At 31.9% G+C, this 20,724-nt stretch overlaps 2 protein-coding genes across 2 annotated transcripts; one reads left to right on the forward strand and one right to left on the reverse strand.

Annotated features, from left to right (window-relative positions):
• The first annotated feature begins 332 nt into the window (after positions 1 to 332).
• On the forward strand, positions 333 to 2,544 carry LOC134716876 (probable ATP-dependent DNA helicase RecS). The gene is made up of 2 exons (XM_063579890.1): positions 333 to 394; positions 1,534 to 2,544. Exons 1-2 carry the CDS (start codon positions 333 to 335, stop codon positions 2,474 to 2,476), a joined length of 1,005 nt encoding a protein of 334 aa, XP_063435960.1. The 3' UTR covers positions 2,477 to 2,544.
• Positions 2,545 to 4,334: 1,790 nt separating this feature from the next.
• LOC134716217 (uncharacterized) lies at positions 4,335 to 10,945 on the reverse strand. The gene is made up of 6 exons (XM_063579071.1): positions 10,781 to 10,945; positions 8,353 to 8,829; positions 7,328 to 7,807; positions 6,851 to 6,977; positions 6,277 to 6,407; positions 4,335 to 5,773 (listed from the first exon to the last, which is right to left on the reverse strand). Exons 2-6 carry the CDS (start codon positions 8,683 to 8,685, stop codon positions 4,604 to 4,606), a joined length of 2,241 nt encoding a protein of 746 aa, XP_063435141.1. The 5' UTR covers positions 8,686 to 8,829; positions 10,781 to 10,945; the 3' UTR covers positions 4,335 to 4,603.
• Positions 10,946 to 20,724: the final 9,779 nt, after the last annotated feature.

The following is a 20,724-nucleotide window of genomic DNA, read 5'->3' on the forward strand; positions in this document are numbered from 1 at the left end:
ATTAAACTGATATGTTGAAGGATTGGCGCATTATGTAATCGCCTGTTTAGGACTTCCTAACTCCTTTATAAATGTTTTTCTTATAATTAAAAAGTCTAAAGAAAGACTAACTGCATTTTAAGCATGATATATTTCTGTTGTTTTATAACTTGAAGTGTCTATAACCGTAGCCAGTCTTGAACATATATCTTCTTTAACTTCAGATTGAGAACGTGTGCAACTGAACATGAAAAAAAAATCATTATGTTAAGTAAATAACCCATTCAGTGGTTTTCTTATGACATAAACAGTTAGTTGTTGTTTTTTTTTTATCGTTTGGTTATTGCGTGCCTATGGTTTATGTCAACCTTAAAATAAAAACCACATCTCATTGTATCGATGATTCTAATAGATGGTAAGTGGACTTTTTACATTCAGCAGTAAAGAACATGCTAAAGAGTGATGTCCGTTTAGGTGTGGTGGATGTATATGTTCCAGACCATATGAGTATTTGGACCGTACGCGTACGGTCCGGATCGAATACGTATACTCGTACGGTCAGACAATACGCGTACGGTCGGACCGTATGAGTATACGCGTATGGTCCAGTACGAGCTGACCATACATGTTATTAGATCATATTGGTTATATTTAAACAAACATTATATATTTATTTTTAGTTTTACAAATTGATATTATTACAATTAGATGGATAAAATGAACAAACGAACAATTGAAATTAAATATTTGTTTAATTGTATATCTGAATCCTATTTTGGTACTCTCGCCCGAGGTGACATTTACTACTACAAGTAGCGTAATATTATTTACATTTTCATGTTTGCAGTTCATGCATGTTCCTTTGCATTTGGAGTTTCTTTGTTAAGTTGCTAAATTGGCCTCCCACATTATATTTACTTCCGATAACTTCAAATTCAGTGATCATTATTCAATAAATGTATTATTGATCGACATGCTAAATACTAGAGAATAATATATTAAATAAGCGTGAGTTTTTTAAATAGTTAAAATATAAAGTGTTTATTTTAATTACCATTGAACTTTTATATATTCACTTAAGAGTTAAGTTATGTTGATCTGTTATATGCATTTGCATCTAATAAACTTTACCAACTTTTTAATATTAGTCGGACCGTACGCGTACGGTCCGACCGTGTGAGTATTTTGAAAAAGTACGCATACGGTCCAGACCGTACGCGTACGGTCAAAATACTCATACGGTCTGGAACATATACACACACCGATACGTTCAACCAGAAACGGAACGTTATAGGGAAAATTCCTTGTTCTGAACACATTATAGAACCCTTAAAGGAACTTTCTTAATGGTATGTTGTAAACACAATCTAATTGAAATTAAATCTCTCACTCGCTATTTTTTTTATTCTTGGTCGCTGCGTGGGAGTTAAGATGGAGTTAACATGTTTGTTGTTGCAAAACCCTCCCCTAGCCTGGTGCAATGTTTTAACTGCATTATGAAATAAGAACAAACTATACATATCTGTTGCTAAATTATCTAAATTTGTATTTCAGGGGAGAAGATATTGATGGGAAACCAGCATTCAGAAAATGGTTCCAGCACATAGGAGAAATTAGATCCATATGTCCCACTGCCAGTGTTCTCGCATTAAGTGCAACATGTACATTAAAAATAAGAAAGCGTGTAATGAATGCCCTAAACCTAAGCCCAGATGTGACTGACATTACAATGTCACCAAACAAGGAAAACATTAAGATTGTGGTCAATAAAGTTAACACTGAACTGGAGATAGCTATGTGCTGGCTTATAGATGGCTTGCATAAAGAGAAGGAAAATTTTCCTAAAACATTAATTTATTGTACATCAATTATAGACGTTTCTAAAATGTATAAATATATTTCAAATGAACTCCCTAGTTATATTGGATACATTGATATGTATCATTCAGAGAGTACAACATCAAGAAAAGACAAGATTTTAACGGAACTTAAAAAGCCAGATAGTTCTTTACGAATTATCGTAGCCACCTCAGCACTGGGCATGGGTGTTGACATCTGTGACTGCCAAAACATTATTTTGTATGGTGCACCGAAAACCACACTTGATCTTATTCAGCAAATGGGTAGAGCTGGAAGAAATGGTAAACCTTCTTTGGGACTAATTCTGTACAATTCTTACAACAGTAGGCATGTTGATGTAGACGTTAAACAAGTGTACAGCAGTAAAGATTGCCGCAGAACAGCTTTACTTCAACCTTTCTTAAAGAAATCCGACATGGATAAATTGAGAAGTGTAGAAACCAGCCACACATGTTGTGATCTTTGTGCTTTAAAATGTAGTTGTGGAATATGTGAATCTTTACCAGTTGAAATAATGTTCACAGACACATCAAATATAAGTGAAAGTGAATCTGATTCCAACACAGAAAGTTATGACTGGGCTGAGTATGAAGCTGAACTAATGGGACTACCAGATCTAGACATTTGTGATGATTAAAAAAGAATATGAATTGACAAAAGTAGTAAATAAATCATGTAAATAAAGCCATTTTTTTCCAAAGTTAACCGCATATAATTTACTGTTTGGTCAAATGAGTTGTATGAGTGTGACAATGCCAATGAGACAGATAAATTCATTTGCCTTTCTGTTGTATCTAAATGGAAAAAGGAAAATGGTTATCATTACCAATGAGACAGCCAGCAACTTTTCATATCTAGGCACCTGTTGTAATTAAACCACCTTTCCAAAAGAAAGTTCACTGATATATCTGTCCCTTAAAATTTTGTGCCACTCTCAGCAACTTCCTGAAATTTTGTATCAAGCTTCATGTCAGCATTCAGATGGGTACCTTAAAACGACTAGATACATGTCTGTCAGAACCTCGCTTCAAGCTTAAGGTTCAAGTTATATCTTAAATACTATTTAGCAGTAGGTCAACTATATGTGGAATATGGAATGATTGTAAGCACAAAAAGGTGTACATATAAATAAGAAGATGCGGTATAAGTGCCAATGAGACAACTCTCCATCCAAGTAACAATGTATAAAAAGTTAAAACAGTTATAGGTCAAAGTACGGCCTTCAACACGGAGCAAAAGCTCACATCGAACAGTAAGCTATAAAGGGCCCCAAAATAACCAGTGTAACACAATTCAAACAGAAAATCTAAACAGTCTAATCTATTTACAAAACAAGAAGCGAGAAACATATATGAAACACACTAACAAAAGACAACCACTGAAAATGTCTGTCTAGCCGGTATCACACGTCTTCCTTTGACCTCATTTTCATGGTTCATTGGCCAATGTTGAGTTTTTGTGTTTTATTTTCATTTGAAGAATTTGTTGAAAGTTTTGTGTTAAATTTATCAACAATTTTGAGAGGCTCAACCTCAGGACAATATACAGCTTGATAAGTTGATATATAATGAGACCTTAAGTTTAGGATGTTTGTCATAAGACAGACAAAAAGTTTGTAACATCTATATACAAAGTATGAAGCATCCAGGTCTTCTACTACTGAAACACTAAGCTTGAGAGCTTACGCTGCCAACGATCACCTACCTGACGCCTCATTTTCATTGTTTCATTGGTCAATGCTGTTTGTTTTTTTATTTGATATACTATAAGCTAGGAATACAAGAACTTTATTTGGTTTACAATCTATGGAATGAATCATAATGTAATGTGTATACATGTAAATATGTCTGGTATGCTTCATCTTACCTTGACCTTATTTCATGGTTCATTGATATGATTTAGTCTGTTTTCCAGATACAATAGGGATAGAACTTCATTTGGTGTATAGAATAATTGTAAGATGTTTACATCTGTCTGGCAGGTATTATTTGACTCTGATCTAATTTTCGTGGTTGGTCAATATTAAGTTTTAAATGGGATAGTTTTTCAGATATTATAAGTTATTTATAGTTGTGTATTGAATAATAGTAAGATGTATCTTACCTTGACCTCATTTCATGGTTCATTGGTCAAAGTTAAAATTTTTTGATTAGGTTTGTTTCTAAGATACTTTTAGCAATAGGCTAACTGAATTTGGTGTTTGGAATGATTGTTCAGCCTGTGATTGTTTATTTCACCTTAAACATGTGAACATTGAATTTAATCAATGCTTTTAGAAAAAACTTATCAACATTAATTCAATTGAGAACACTAGAAAAGGTGAGACATTTTAGTGTGTCCACTCTTGTTATAATTGGGTTGCTGTCTCGTTGACATATACATCAGATCTCATATTATTCATTTGCAAGACAATAATTATATCAGTAAATTATAATACATGTAGCATGAATAGTGAATACTCAGAAGTAAGTTTAAGCAAGTAAATTTTATTTAGAGACAAACAAAGCATAGTAAACAAGAGGTTGATAGAGCTCCTAGCCAACTTGATATTCACACATTTTAAGCACATGTCTGCTTGTGAGAAGGTCTTGTATATATAAATTGATCTTTATACGAAATAAGATTTGCATGATTTGGTTTGATTGCCAATGAGAAAAGTTCCACCAGAGACTAGATGTAGAGTTTGACAAGGATAAGGCATGGTTTAATAGCTATATATAGCCAGTGAGAAAATACTACACTAAGACACGGTATCACACAACTACTAAATATGCTTGTCACGTAAACGACGAAATGGAGTTGGCGGTTTATGACGATGAATCATAGATGACAGTCCTGACACACAATTTTCAAACGGATTTCTGTCAATTTTTAAGTCTTTACATTTTAATTTACGATTGATTGTATGTTTAAGTGCACTGTGTTCCAATAAGTCCTTAGCAACTTTTCTCACATCCTTACAATAAGATGGCAAGTGATGAAATCCCTTGCGTTTTCTAGTACCGCTGATAAGCTCGAAATACTTTATGTAGTTGATTAAGTGAGCATATTCCTTAGAATGTTTGATGATGCTTTCTTTCGTTTGGTGTCCAGTACAAGTGATCTTGCTGTCACGATTGAGCATTTCTAAATGCTCATCAAGAGCTATATTATTATTTTTACCACCCTGTACATTCACAAATCTGTTTGATATCAAGCTTTGAGACTGATCACCAGGAAGAACACCTGATATTAAACTTGTTAAGTGTACAGAAGCAATAACATATTTCACTTTGTTAGTTTTGTTATAAATGGGCAATTCATACTTGGTTGATCTTACACATCTCTCACCATCTCCCATGTCAACTGCAGTGTCAAGGTTTTTATGAAGGAGTGTTAGTTTAAAGAGCATCAAAATATAGTCTTGTAGCTGATCTTGATCTTTTACAGTAGCTTTTTTCTTTTCTTTTTTTATTTGAACACCGTGTACTTTCATTTCATGGGACTTTAATGAGCCAACATAAGTATATGTCCTTGCACAAAAATGACATTTCACATGTCCATCTTCAAGGTTTGCAGTCCAATAATTCACTTCATGCTCTGGATCTGACAGAACTTCCCTAACAGCATGACATATGTCTTCATTATTTTCAAAAAAGAATTGCTGAAGAATATTTCTACAGATTGTATCAAGCCAATCAATTTGTTTTATTTTGTCCATGTCTTCAAAGTTCTCTGGAATAGGGATGTCTGAGTCTAAATCAGCTAAGTTGAAGTATGTGAAAAACATTAACAATAAAACAGCATCCAAAATTGTATAATACAGTAGCTTATATGGCCTATAAGAGTTTTTAACTTTGCCTTTCACATTTCTCATATTGAGTAGGTTTCGATAGTAGTAGGCTGTACATGGGTCATTTCCACTTCCACTGTTGTATGTCAACTTGTGTATAGCCTGCAAACATAGGTCGATCATCAAATTAAATAAATAGGTTTTTTTCAGTAAAGGTACATTCTGTTAATAGTTATGGGTAGTAGTCATTGTTCTTATTTGAATTCTATACATTTTAAATATTACATACTTGAATGTACGCATTAAAATATCTGGTCTGCTTATCTTCTGATTTTTCATAAAGTATTGATCATGAGGAAAGACTACTATACAGTATGGGTTTATCTCATTGTTGAAGGCCATATGCTTGCCTATAATTGCTTTCATCCACATTTAAAAATTTGTGGATTGTTGTCTCATTGGCAATCATACCATATCTCCTTATTTTTATACAAATCTAGTTTTCCAGAAATGGAAATTAATATTTTACTTAATGTAGACAGAGAAAAGTAAATTTTAATGCCCAAAGCAATGCTTAAAGATTAGCATATTAGTAAAATTGAACATGTTGGAGTACATACAAAATGTACATATATGCCAGTATATAGAATGGTTTAGTAATTTACCTCTAAGAAATTCATCAGCCTATGGAAATCCTCAGTTTTAGAGATGAATCCTTCCAATTTTTCTTTTGCTGTGTCTGCATTGCCCATGGCACTTTGAGCACCCTGTATTCGCTCATCTGTTAGTCTGTCTCCTTTAAAATGATAAATATTGATTTAATTTTCAGATTTTACAATAAAATATTCTTAATCATTTGTAATGGAGAAGAGTAAAGCCTATTGTCAATTACAACATCATTTGTTTTGCGAAATAGTTGTGTGTAGGTCATATTGAAAAGACATATTGATTGTTCCAGTGTAGAATTTGTAAGCATGTGCTCATAAATAATTTAAAAAAAAAAAAAATTTCAATAAGAATTTTTAGATCCCTGGCTTACAATTTAGTGTCACTGTACTGTTCAGGACATGATGAAAGAACAGGTTAAATTTGATGTGACCTTGAAACTGAAAAAGTCAATAGTTAGTTGATTGGTTGTTGGTGTTTAATGCCACTTTCAGCACTATTGACTAAATCATGGCACCAATTTTAAAGGGTTGAGGAAATGGAGGTGCCAGAAGAATTATAAAACATGCATACCTCCAAAAAAGACTGGTTCTACTATTTTACCATCCTTCAATGGCACATACTTGTCCGACAGTTCTTTTAAAAGTTGAATGACTTCCTGTGTCTTGTTTTCATTACAGTCATATATTCCAAGAGGATACTGAAAACAATATATATATTATAATGAATGGCATGAACAAATTGAAAACAAATCATGTACAGGTTGAAATGTAAAATACCCATACAAACTATTATATATCTTCAATGGTACATGAAACATCACATTCATTTGCCAAATACATGTACATGTATCAAGAGTCTATATATGTCAAAAAATGAAAAAGTTAATTTCCCCACCTCCACAAGGTATTTTTATCTGTATTTTTTTATCTTGAGGTCCTATGTCTAAGTCAGATGAAGAGAAATTTGACCTTTAAAGTCACTTTAACAAATGATATAGTTTGATGAAGTATGTTGTTTAATAATTAAAATAATAGGAGTTACAAATACCTGGGCTGTCTTTAATCCAGCATAGTCACTGTAGGTATGGTTTAAATGTTCTGGATATATTTTCTTGAAAAGTCGTCCAATCTGAGGCACATTCTGAATAACAGATGTTGCAAAAATAAAAGTGAGTTCCTGCATCAATTGTTTTTGTTCTGTTAAAGATGGAATGAATGTTAACAGGTCAAGGTCTGACACATCTAGGAAACTTTCACTTGTATTATTTTCTGCTGGAACTCTGTCTACAATGGCATACATGTTAAACAAGTGTAAGGAAAGTGTTTTCTGATCAGAAGTGCGGTAAGATGGGAGGATGTTTTTATCCCAGTTATCTCCAATTAATTGGTATTTTGTAGTTCCACCATTTGCCCATGAATCTCGAATAGACAGTATTTCTAAGTCAAGTTTGTCTTGCCAGCTTGCTAATTTATTATGAATTGTCTGTGGGTGCACACAAACTCCGATTTTCGCTAGTCTTTCAATATCCTATAATTATAAAAAAAAATGAATAAATTATAGTTAATAGGTAGCATAGATGCCTAAAATAATTAAATACAAATATATGCATCTAAGACATGTATAAACTGATGACTAAATGTATCCATCATGTTCTTGTATCAAGAATAATGTAACTATTATCAATAATTAGCAGTCACTTTTATATGTAACAAGACACTTTTCTTAAAAGTGCCCAACAAAGTAGAAACATGTAATTTGTTCATTGTTTTAATTGAACTACATGTACATTGTACCTCTGTATCTTGTGTAGATGTTTTTATATATTTTAATGTCTAAAGTTTTAGAATGTTAGACAAATGATATAGCTACTTAGTGTTTAGAAAAAAATATATCTTTGCAGATCCAAATATAAGATTCTTTTTTTATAATGATGATGGAATTGTGGATATATGTCATGTTCAGCAGCAAGTACATCATGATATGCCCCTAAAACTGAGAGTGAATATTGTACAATTCTTATAATAATGAATACATTAACCATTAACTTGTATAAGAAATAATGAAGAACATACTCTTTGTGTACAGCCTCCATGAGTCAAAAGAAATCCAACCATGTATTGTATTGCTGACATTTCTTGTGATCGTCCATGTAATCCAATTGCAGCAGTTACCATTAAATGCATAAAAGGCTTGGTATTAACACTAGGTGGAATATCACTAACTATTGATGATATTATAGCCAGCATTGATGGGCACATCATTTTTAACTCATTGTACATATGGTCCCAGTTGAATTTGAAAAAATCATCATAGCCTTTCTTTTGAAATAAAGTTTGGGTGCCTCTCTTGCAGATTATCTTGCATTCTTCTTGTATTAACCCTGCAGTTCCATGTACAACTTGCATTGGGTTAGACTTGCATAAAGTTTGTACAATTGTTCGGTCAATATTAACATTATCAGTTCCTCTTACGAGAGCTCTGCAAATGGTTTTATAAGCTTCTGCTGTTATAACTGAAGTTTTCTTTCCACTTGGATAGTATATCGATACCTAAAGGAGAATATATAGTAATAAATAATTTTAACATAAATTATTTTAGATATATCCATGAATCAATATAAACATCATAGCCGAGATCTATGAATATGATTTTTATTGTTAAAAAATTATTTTGTTTTTATATAAAAGCATATACCTAAAAGTGTATTGTCATGCATTTTGAAAATGTATGGCCCAAGGGTTTCCACTGGCGCCATTTCACATTTTGCGGAGAAAAAAATTGTGGCGAAAAAAATCATCAGGTCCTATATATTGATTTAATGTACATGTGTGTTTATATGTTTTGAAATTGCAAATGGTGATGCTTTCTCAGATTGTCTATGACATCCTTTCACTTAATCTGTTGGATGATTGTGATTGCTACTTTCTGAATCAATAAACTGTTACACATCATTCAGATACACAGTACATGTATGTCATGCATGTGACAACTGTCAACTCTACATTCATGACTAAACTAAATGCAAAAAAACAGAATTTTTAAATTTAAACATAAATTATACTGAGTAAAAAAGGTTTTGCAACATTTAAGGTACCTATTTTAAGGACATTTTCTATTTGTTTATATCAATGGCGAATCCAGGACTTTTCGTAAAGGGGGGGGGGGCGCTGACTGACCTAAGGGGGGCCGCTCCAGTCATGCTTCAGTGATTCCCTATATAATCAACCAAATTTTTCCCACGAAAGGGGAAATCACAACATGCATATTGCTTAAAGCACACATGAACTTAACATGTTAACACTTTTTTGACAAAAAGAAGAAACGAGTTAGCTAAGTAAAGGAAGTTTATGGTAGACAATTAAACATACATGATACAACTAAATTCTTTTCAATATTTTTTCATTCAAAGACTATTGTTGTGTGGTCAAAAATGTGTTGCGAAACTTTTTTTTCTCATTATATAACAAAAGCAGCATGTTATGATTAGGTAAGATCTATTTTGAATTCAGAGATCTGATCTATAAAGATTAAAACTTATGTTACAAGAAAAACATACTTTCATATAAATACATGTATCTGTATACATGTATACATATGCATTGTGCTATTAAACTCATTATTATCTCAATGTATTATTTGATTAAAAAAAAATAAAATCCTTTAAATGGTCAACAAATTTAGAAATTTGGAATGAATTTGAAAACTTAATCATACAATGCTGCATAAAAATGTATCAAACTGAACATGCTGAACAAAAAACAAAACATTTTTTGTTAAACCTTGACAGTTCCGTCCTTGAGAGATGAATTCTGGTTCTCTTTTTCTTGGTTATAAAACCCAAGAGATCTCTTAGCAGATTTAAAATCTGGTGCATTATCTGGTGATGATGATATATATATACATTTGTAGTTAACACAAACATTTTGTTTGTCAAATAGTAAAAAAAAGAAATTGAGGTATGATTGTCAATGAGACAACCCTCAACATGACCAAGGTTCAAATGAAGAGGGTGTAATAGGCAACAATCATCAATGATTAGCAAACCAATAAAAGCATTGACATGAAAAACATGAAACAATTCAACCAAGAATTGTACAATGTAAGCCTTATTTGTAACATAACAGTTTACAAATTTGTATGTGCCATGTGCATTTACATAAATAAATAATGTCTCTCCAGTGGTGCTCAAGCTCAAGATGAAAATATTTGTAAGGTCAATAAATTATACAAACATAATGCAGAGCTGATAAACATGTTACATGGAACTGACCATGAAGCAAACCAAAGTACAAAAATGTATAGCCAAAATTAGCCAAGGAATCAGCAAGAACTGGGCTGTACATTCCTTAATTTCATACTATTTCTACAATGAAACAATACTTTTTTTCCATATGAACCCCATACCTTTTTTTTTCTTCATATGAACCCCAAATTCATGAAACTACTGACATGACATATTAAAAGAAAGTAAGTAAATGTATGTTGTTACTGTAAACTTACCAATTTTAATGCTTGTCTGTGTTGGTATTATTTTAAGCGGCAGTGCAATGGTTGCTTCTGACATGTCTGGCAAGTTGGTAGGTTGGCTATACAGAGGTCTAACATCATGAACCTGGGTAGATGTATGTGCAAACAAATTTGGAATTTGCACTAAATGCCTAAATTCTATGGACGGAAATTGTTTGTTTTTCTTTTTAGATGGATCTGGCGTTGATGGAGACCTTAGGAGTCTTTTGTTTGAAATGTCTGAAACGTGAGACACACTCTGAACGGCTGAGTGACTCTTTAAAATGTCCGCCTCGTGTCGTTTTGCCTCTTCTCTTAAATGATTAACCTTTTCAATCCGCCGGAAACATTTCTTACACACCCCATTGTTTGTGTCATCAGCAGTTTTAAAATCGGGGATAACTTTTCGGATAGCGATTACTCTTTCCGTGGTCAATTTATATTTTTCATGAAACAGTTTTTTCTCAATTTTTTGTCCATTTTCATTAATTTCGGTTACAATAAACGAAAAGTTGCATAAAATACACACGTTAGATCGACTATAAAGTCGTCTAGGTGTTGACAATCCACCCGAAGCCATTTGTTACATTTGTACTGGGGGCTACCATTTTGTTTAGTTTGTTGTTATGAATTATTTCCCTTTTACGGAAGTCGATAAAAATTGCGACTGACTGTGCCAGTCTACTTCACAGTGAAGATTTTGGGAGCACTGTTTTGATTGGACAATCGATTTTGAGCTCTGACGCCCTGTCAAATGGGATGTTGTTAGATCTCCCACGCAGCGACCAAGAATAAAAAAAATAGCGAGTGAGAGATTTAATTTCAATTAGATTGGTTGTAAACACTTATTTTAAAAAGATCTTCCCTATATAGCGTAGGAAACGTGTCTTCATTTAACTGTAGCAGTCTGTAACAGTTCTTAAATCCGCTCGACCCGTTTTGCAGGACATACACATACTCTTAATTGTCGTTTGGAATATGCATGAAATAGTTACTCCTGGTCGGACTTTAGGTAGACAATAATCAATCATTCAATCCTTTTATTCATGATTAAAATCATGTAAAGATATCTAAACCGGATTCTTTTTTGTAACCATGTGCATGCGATTTCCTACGTTTTCAGTCAATTTGTATTACTAGTATCAAGAGCAATTTACGGTATCTGATCATTGGTAAACTACTGTCACATAATTTGAATAGTTTTGATACTAGTTTAGACTATTGAAACGAAGATTGATATGACAATACTATCAATCTTATAATAAACTACTTTATATTCTCCGTTTAATCTCCATTGGACCATTCATTTTTCAATTATTTTTTTGCATCATTACTTCTCCTCTTGTAAATCTAATTTTTGTCTACAGAAGTTCAATGAGATTTAAACCTGAAATATTCCAATTTGATTTAAAATGCATTCTATGCAGAAAATAGATATCTATATTAATGTAAACTGCTGGTAACACATTTTTACCATTTAAGGAAGTACTTTAAGAAACGTGCTTTAACAAGAAGGGAATTTTGTTATCTTTATTTTATTAATTATTCTAGATATTGGACAGATTCTGGTCAAATGTCTGCGATCGTACACAATCTCTATCATTATTGCAATAATTCTGTAAACATAATGCATCATAGTTATCTTGCCCTTGTCTATCTATTTGTCAGATCAGTCTTTATTTATAGCTGATTATAGTACTTTACTTCCATCGGTTCTGTGTTTTATTCTGTTTCTTGTCCAAGTATACAAAAAAGAAAATATGTAGACATTTTTCAAATTTGATACCTAACAGGATTTATAGTCCTTTTCAACTTGGTTGCACGTGAGTTTCACCTTTTTGCTTAAATCTTATTGTTATGATAACCTGAAAATGATATTGACGTATATACTATAATATATGTTTTACAACTTTATAATATATAAGCATGTAATGACATATCTTTTGATAGTATAATTCAGCATGACTTACACTATATTTTTTTTTAATTATGAGGTATGTGTTCATAAGATAACATCCTGTTAACGACAAATTACCAAAATATATCTAGAGGGTATCATACGGTCTTCAATCATAGTCGAATGTTGATACAACATGGTAAGCTCTTAGTATATCGTCCCAAGTCTTTAAAAAAAAAGTGTGAATAAACTTTAAAGAATCCATCAAAGGTATAAACTTTTTTCAAATGCGTATAGTATATATTTTTGAATAGGTACCTTTATTACATATACATGCGATGCATGAAACTAAAATGTTTGTATGTTTTGGAAACCCTTTATCACATATGCATGCAACCACCAGATTGATGTATGCTTTGGATAGTTTACCCGTTATCACTAATGCATGCGATGCATGAAACCAAATGATTAATGTAGGTTTTGAAAACCCTTTTATCACATATGCATGCGATGTATGAAACCAAAAGATCGATGTATGTTTGGGATACTCTTTATAACGTACTATGCATGCGATTCATGAAACCATAAGATTGGTATATGTTTTGGGTACACTTTATTGCGTATACATACCATGTATGATATTATAAGATTGGTGTATGTTTCGGATACGTTTTATTACGCAAACATGCCATGCATGAAACTAAAGCATTAATGTAGGTTTTGGATACATTTTATGACGCATACATGCGATGCATGAAACCAAGAATGATTGAGGAAAGTATTTTAGAAAAAAAGCCCTGATATACAACCTAAACAGAACAGCCAATATCATGCAAGGTCAATTTTGTATGTAGGAGTTGCAATCTTAATTTAAGTTCAATTAAGAAGCTAAAAATTGACAGTTGTAAACCATCAATTGATAATTAAATTGTCTAAATGTACTATAGTAATGAATATGTATAACACTATTTGAATACTAACAATGCAGTTCTCGTGTTCATTTTGTTGACCTCGAGTTATATAGGGAAAGTGTTATAAATTGAATTTTGTTGAAAGTGTTAAAGGATTGGTATATTATATAATCATTGTTATATGAGATGACAGATTAAATTTTTTGCATGACCACATTTTCTGGAAACGTTACGACAGAACAGCTCTTTAAAACTAATCAAGCAATGATGAAGTCTGAGTAAAACAAATATAATAAACATTTCCATTTTCAGCTTAATCTTTCTAACAGGAACTTATTACGACGCGGAAGTATTTGTCATTTTGTCACTGCTTTTAATTTCTTAATTTGTTTTTTCTTCTCCTGTAAATGTATGTTATCACTACAAGTTGACAGAAAGCTGCTGTTGTTTAGTACATAAATCGGGCTTTTAAATTTCCGTTTGCATTATTTTACATTTGTCATTTCGGGGCCTTTTATAGCTAACTATGCATAAGGTCGCACGGTGTGCTTTTGTTGTTCATTTCGATGCAATTTGGTCTCTGGTAGAGAGTTGTCTCATTTGGCAAACGTGAAACGTTATTTATTTTATTTATTTATTAGTTTTGGGTTCCTACTCATGTTTAGTTACAGGGCATATCAGAATGAGAACTTTTATTAAGTAGTTTAAAATCCAAACAAGTCGGATTGTTACTAAATAAGAAAACAAAAAAACATATAATATCAAAAACAAAACGATAGACGTAAAACAATACAAACACGAGCATTGAAAAAGTATTAATGGTGTCAACGATGGAGACTTAGTGTTGATTGTTCAAAATCAAATGTCATGCATTTTAGAAAACAGCGTGTCCCACAAAGCAACTTTAATTTCAAGATTGGAAAGTCAATACAAATATCTTGGCATTATTTACTATGATAAAATGGATTTTAGTGTCGCCACCGAAACATTAGGCAAAGCTAAAGGACGGGCATAGGAGGGATGATATCAAAGATTAACAATTTTAAGGATGTTGCATTTAAAACATTTGAAACCCTTTTTGAGTCGTGTGTTGTACCAGTCATTGATTATTGTGCAGGTGTTTGGGGATATAAAACATACCACTCCATTGAGGATGTACATTAGTTATCAAAAGTACCAGGATTATAATTTAGTACGCCAGACGCGCGTTTCGTCTACATAAGACTCATCCGTGACGCTCAAATCGAAATATTTATAAAGCCAAACAAGTACAAAGTTGAAGAGCATTTAGATATTTTTTGGGATTGCACAGATTTGCACCAGTTGTGTCTCTAAATAGTGAACTAGGATGGTTACAGCCCACTTTAAGACGGTGGATTTCTATGGTGAAAAGATGGAATCGGCTTGTAAAAATGGACAATGATAGACTAACGAAAAAGCTTTTTCTTTGGAACTATGATAAATCAGGCCAGTAGAGCTCTCAGATGAAGGATTTTTTTGGACATGGACAGTTTCTATGAATATGTAAATTTATGCAACATTGAACTTTTTAAAACAAAAAATATGGAATACTGTGAAAACGATTGGACTGGTGAAATCACTACTCTCCCCAAATTAAGGACTTACATTACTATTAAACAGAAGTACGAGACTAAACTTTACGTCAAAATGAACATTAAGAAACATTATTTCATATCGGTTGAGAATAAGATTCTCTTATTGGATAAAAAGGGGTCACATGACATTCATTATTCTTCAGTAATAAATTCCATTGGTCATTAACAGAACAAAACGGACCAGAAAATCGGTCGTTAACGAACTTTTACATGCTAATGACCGGTATGGCGTGGTTTCCGTCTGATAATGACCGTTGGGGTGTGGTTTCCGTCTGATACTGACCGCTGGGGCGTGGTTTCTCTGTTAATGACCGGTGGGGCGTGGTTTCCTTGTTTAGAGAGATGTACCTTTTATAAAACATGTTCCTATTTTAAGTATTATATTGAAGTTGTTTAATTGTTTATTATATGTTTTTGTATTTTTGTTCCTCAATGAAATAAACATAATAGTTCTTGAAAAACTGGTCATTGTCGTGATACATGGACTGCCCGTTGGACAGTGGTATTGATTGCGACAGCGATAATGACCTCGCCTTCGGCTCATTCATTATCACTATCTTAGTCAATACCACTGTCCTGTGGGCAGTCCATATATCACGATAATGACCAGTTTTTCAAGAACTATTATATAAAGAACGATCAGTTATGGCACGATTTCGCTGTGGTATTCTACCTTTACGCATTGAAACTGGGCGATTTAGAAATGAGGCTTCTGATGAACGATTTTGCACTTTCTACGATGACGGATCTGTTAAAGATGAAAAACATTTCTTGTTGTACTGCAAAGCTTACCATAATTTAAGCCAATTACTATTTGAATCAGTGAACCTTGGTAGTAATTTTATTGATAATAGAACATTTGCTAATTTAATGACACTTCATCAAAACAAACTGCCAAATATTTAAATTTATTTTTTTGTAAAAGAAAGGAACTTCTTTATAAGTAACAATAACATTGCGTATTGAAAATTTGAACATTAGATCTAAAGTGACTTATAGGTCCAACGGGCCGTGTGTAAATGTATTTAACTATTGTATTCTTATTATGTAATGTTATCAATACTACACATGTCACTATAATAAATGGTATACTTACTTACTTACTTACTTACTTACCTACTTACTTACTTAATAGTATATCAAGATACTGCAAACTGCATGTTACTGATTGAAAACAGAACTAAGAAAAAAGATTTCTCTGTTCACAATCGTCTCTGGTTCTATATTGAGAGATACAGCATAAGTTGGTCGCCATGTCAATAAATCTAATGCCTCGAACATTCGTAAATCTCACTTAATCTCTAATGTCTTACGGTTGGAGACATGGTTCTCATTTCATTAGAAGTTTGTTGTGACATCAATCCTATTTCGTTCACAATAATCTTCATTTAGACTTTGAACGAGTTTTCTTGACATGGAAAAAAGACCGATTGAACAATATAATCAACAAGCTGTTGTATGCGATAAATTAAAACTGAAGTAATCGAAAGTCAAATTGATATCAAAATCTCTTATAATTTGTTTAGCTATATGGGTCTTTGACGCATCTCAATTTCACGCGACATATGTAATTTTGGCAAGATCAAGCATTGCATTTTGTAAATTATGTCATTGGCAAAGTGCTGACTTACTCTTGATCACTGACTGATGATAGTTACACTCTGATACTAACAGTCCATCAGAAGCGCTATCAAATCAGTAATAAAATTGTAAAATTGAAGAATAACACTTTATTCATACCACGTCTGATTTGTCTTTTTAGATTTTTTCTGCTTTGTATCGATATAATGAGTTATGCATTTTTTGACTGATTTGTATAGTTTGTTCTTTTGTTGAAAAAAGACACTAAGTACATATATTATATATTTGTTTTTCGCAAATTATTGTGTTATATTTTAGACTGTAGGTATACTCAATTCAAATGTTTCATATTTTTCTTGCCTGGGATTTTAATGGCCGACTACACGATATAGGGTTTTCACATTATTGAAGGCCGTATGGTTGCCTATAATTGCTTATTTCCACTTCATTTGAACTTTGGTGGAAAGTTGTTTAATTGGCAATCTTACTACATCACCATATTTTAATAATGTGGTATGCTGTCTAAGTATTTTCCTGTAAATAAGTTCGATTCCGAATGGGGATGAAAGTCGTCTGAACTGATACAATGTAAACGCGTATGCAATTTCATAAAATGATGCATCGTGAATTGTATTTTCTGTCTATAATAAACGTAGAAGTTCTTCAAATTGACTGATTTCTGTTATATAAGTTAATTGCGTAATTGTCTCAAATAAAAAAAAATGTTTGCAATTTTAAAATTTTCAATTATTGTTCTATTATTCCGATGATATATGATATAGCGATACAAAGAGCTTTGTCATGATATTAACTTTGAATTTGTAGTATGTTTTGTTTTTATCAGATAATTTTTTGTTAAATAATTGGTGCTTTAGATTATATCTACAACATTCAAATGTCTTTATGGTTACCGAAGATGACATTAGCTGTTTGAGTAAGTAGATGCAGTGTAGTACGTTATATTAACAGAGTTCTCTAGATACGCATGTACCAAAACTGAGTTTTACTAATGTTTTCAACTATGATCTTTGTGGCAGTTTATAGTTGAAAGTTTCCGATCTAAACATTTCCATTATTCTATTTCTCCTGAATAAAAAAAAATATATTGTCGGATTGCAGTGCTTTTTAAAAGTGTTGCTTGTTTCTTGTTAAAATTACTTATATATAGGGCCATTTCAACATTTCATTTTCTTGATCTGAAGATAGATATCCCTTTTCTGAATTAATATTCAAAATAAAACACTATTTCATAATTTATTTTAAAAACAGATCTGTTTACCAGATAAAATGATCTTTACGCCAATTGCAAACTACGCATCATATTTTATTATTTTTCAATTGTTATTATTATGAAGTGCGTGTATCTTTAACAAAAAACCAGAATGGTCTTTTGCATATTTCTAAGTTGAAAAGAAATATATTTTCATGCTTTGAATATTTCTAAGTTGAAAAGAAATTTATTTCCATGCTTTGCATTTTTTTTTACATCATAAATGCTAGTCGTACCACGCAACTGATTAATATCATCTTCTAATAAAATAAAACGTGACAAGACATTAAAAGATAATTGATTGTGTAGCAATCTGTATTGGTTATGATAATAGATATATTGGTATTGGTATTGTAGCATTCACTCCTATCAAAATTTCAACAAAGGACCAAGGTCTACATTTCTAGGAAAGTAATGAATGAACTCAAAAGAGACATACAATGTATCTTTTTATTATTAAATCATCAAGATAAACAAACCACTTGACAACGACAGACGAGACGTTTTACTTGACTAACGACATGATGTGATATAGCATTTAATTTTCACACACTTAACTTGATCACTTCGTCTAGTGGCTCTTCGGATTTTCAATCTTCGATTTGTCAATCTACTCCTCAACTATATTCAGCAGAAGATTTCTTCTGATGGATTAAGCTACAGACAGTTTTGTTTTCATAATAATTCTAAGATTTTGAAATATTTTGACTTGTAGTTTCAAAGTTTAAAATATTTTCTAAATTGACCATTCAGAATCTATTTGAAAGATATTTTCTGGTAGCCTTCCGCTAGTAAAAAAACTGGATTATTTGTAGAAGGTCGTCTCTTTACAATTCACGAGCAATTTGGTTAAAACTGACAAAGAAGTTGTATTGAAGAACATGATATTGTGAGTGTCCGAAGTGTTAACTTTCCTGTGAATTATGAGCCACCTATGTCCTTATGTTTGCCATCAAGCATCTTGCAACGAAAATCAAAGGTAAAGTGTTTTTTAACCGACAATTTATTTACGATAACATTTTGACTTGTTGTTGTCGGGGGACAAATATTTTTAGAACTGTAAAATTGACCAATCTGAATCAAAGACTGCTTGAATGGCAATGTAGTTCGTCCAATTGGGACCTAAATAGATAAAATGAAAATGCAATGGTCATCATAGTTTGAATGAGAGATAAATTTAAGTATATAAAGATTTGCAATTTATTTTCACAACATTCTTTTAAAATTGTCTAAATAAAATCAAAGATTGCTAGGTCAAACACTTTGTATTTTACTAACCAATACGGTTCAATTTGGCCTGGTGATGTTCAAAATGTAAATTATCTATCGATGGACGGACACATTATCTATCGATGGACGAACATTAAGCTCTTCAATTGAGCTATACACACAAGGATAATTCAAATTACAAAACAAATATCGGTTAACAAAAACACTGAACTCAAAAATGATTTGCCATTATTCTCATCAGAATTCGGTTTATAGTTTCATTTATTGCATACATATAGTGTTTGACGAAGCATTCTTTTCTCTTTTAGAAACCTCTATCAACCAAAAGTTTTTCAACCAAAAGTTTTAAACGTTCGCACCGGAAAATACCTTTTTGAAGAAAATTACATCAAAATAATTTGTGAAACCGAACCTTCACATTTCATTAACTCGATTGCTTTAACGATTATTTCTTCCCGTCAATAAAATAACAACAAAGAACGTCATACAAAAGCGCAAATCAGATCAAACTTGTAGTTTGTGTATTTAGACTGTCTAGGTATCAGTTCATTTATTTAAACAAAGCCATTACTGAATAATAAATCGACATTATATAAATAAGATTACAAGTAATCGTTGTGCAAAAGTGCAACAATGCATAAATAACCTAAGTATTTATAGTAATTCTAGGACATAAAATATTTATTAAGTTTACAAAGCGTTTTTACCTATTAAAATATATATATAAATTGTTAAAAAGCTTTGCCAAGAAGGGTGTCTAAAATGACAAGTAAGACAGTAGGCATATATCATGTGTTTCTGAATTTCTAAATGCAATGTAAATTTTTTATCTGTGGAGTTAAAAATTTTAAATTTAAATGGTTATTCTAGACAGATTTTAATTACCATGATAATTTTTTTTTTCAGCGGGTTTTTGTAAATGCTAACTAAATTGTTTTTCATAAGGCCAGCCAAATTATGTTTGATGGAAACACAAAAATACTTTGGAGCAATAAGGCGCTTTTATATAATTTAAACAGTCGTTCCAAATATACAGCTTTTAAAAATATATATGTGTCTTATCTAAATATTATAAAGGGTTTTAATGCCAAGCAAGAATCTCTTATGAGCTTTCTAACATATCAAGATGTTTGTGATGGAACGCTGGAGATTTGTGAAAACTACAAATAATGTGTTTGTACATAAGCTGCTTTGTAGGAATTTCCGTGAATAAATGTAAAAATCATTTGGTACATTTTTACAAAGTTATAATGTTATACACTTGTAAGTTCAGGTAGACTTAATTCTTAATTAATGGAAGCTTAATTAAAATACGTCTTAATTCCTTACTAAAATTTGCACTGACAGAACATACTGCTGAATAATTAATTCATCGAATAATTAACATTTACTTTCAGGAATTGATTGAAAGTCTTAATTTTCTACGAAGTTTT

This window comes from Mytilus trossulus, chromosome 4, assembly GCF_036588685.1.
Source record: "Mytilus trossulus isolate FHL-02 chromosome 4, PNRI_Mtr1.1.1.hap1, whole genome shotgun sequence".
Lineage (NCBI taxonomy): Eukaryota > Metazoa > Mollusca > Bivalvia > Mytilida > Mytilidae > Mytilus > Mytilus trossulus.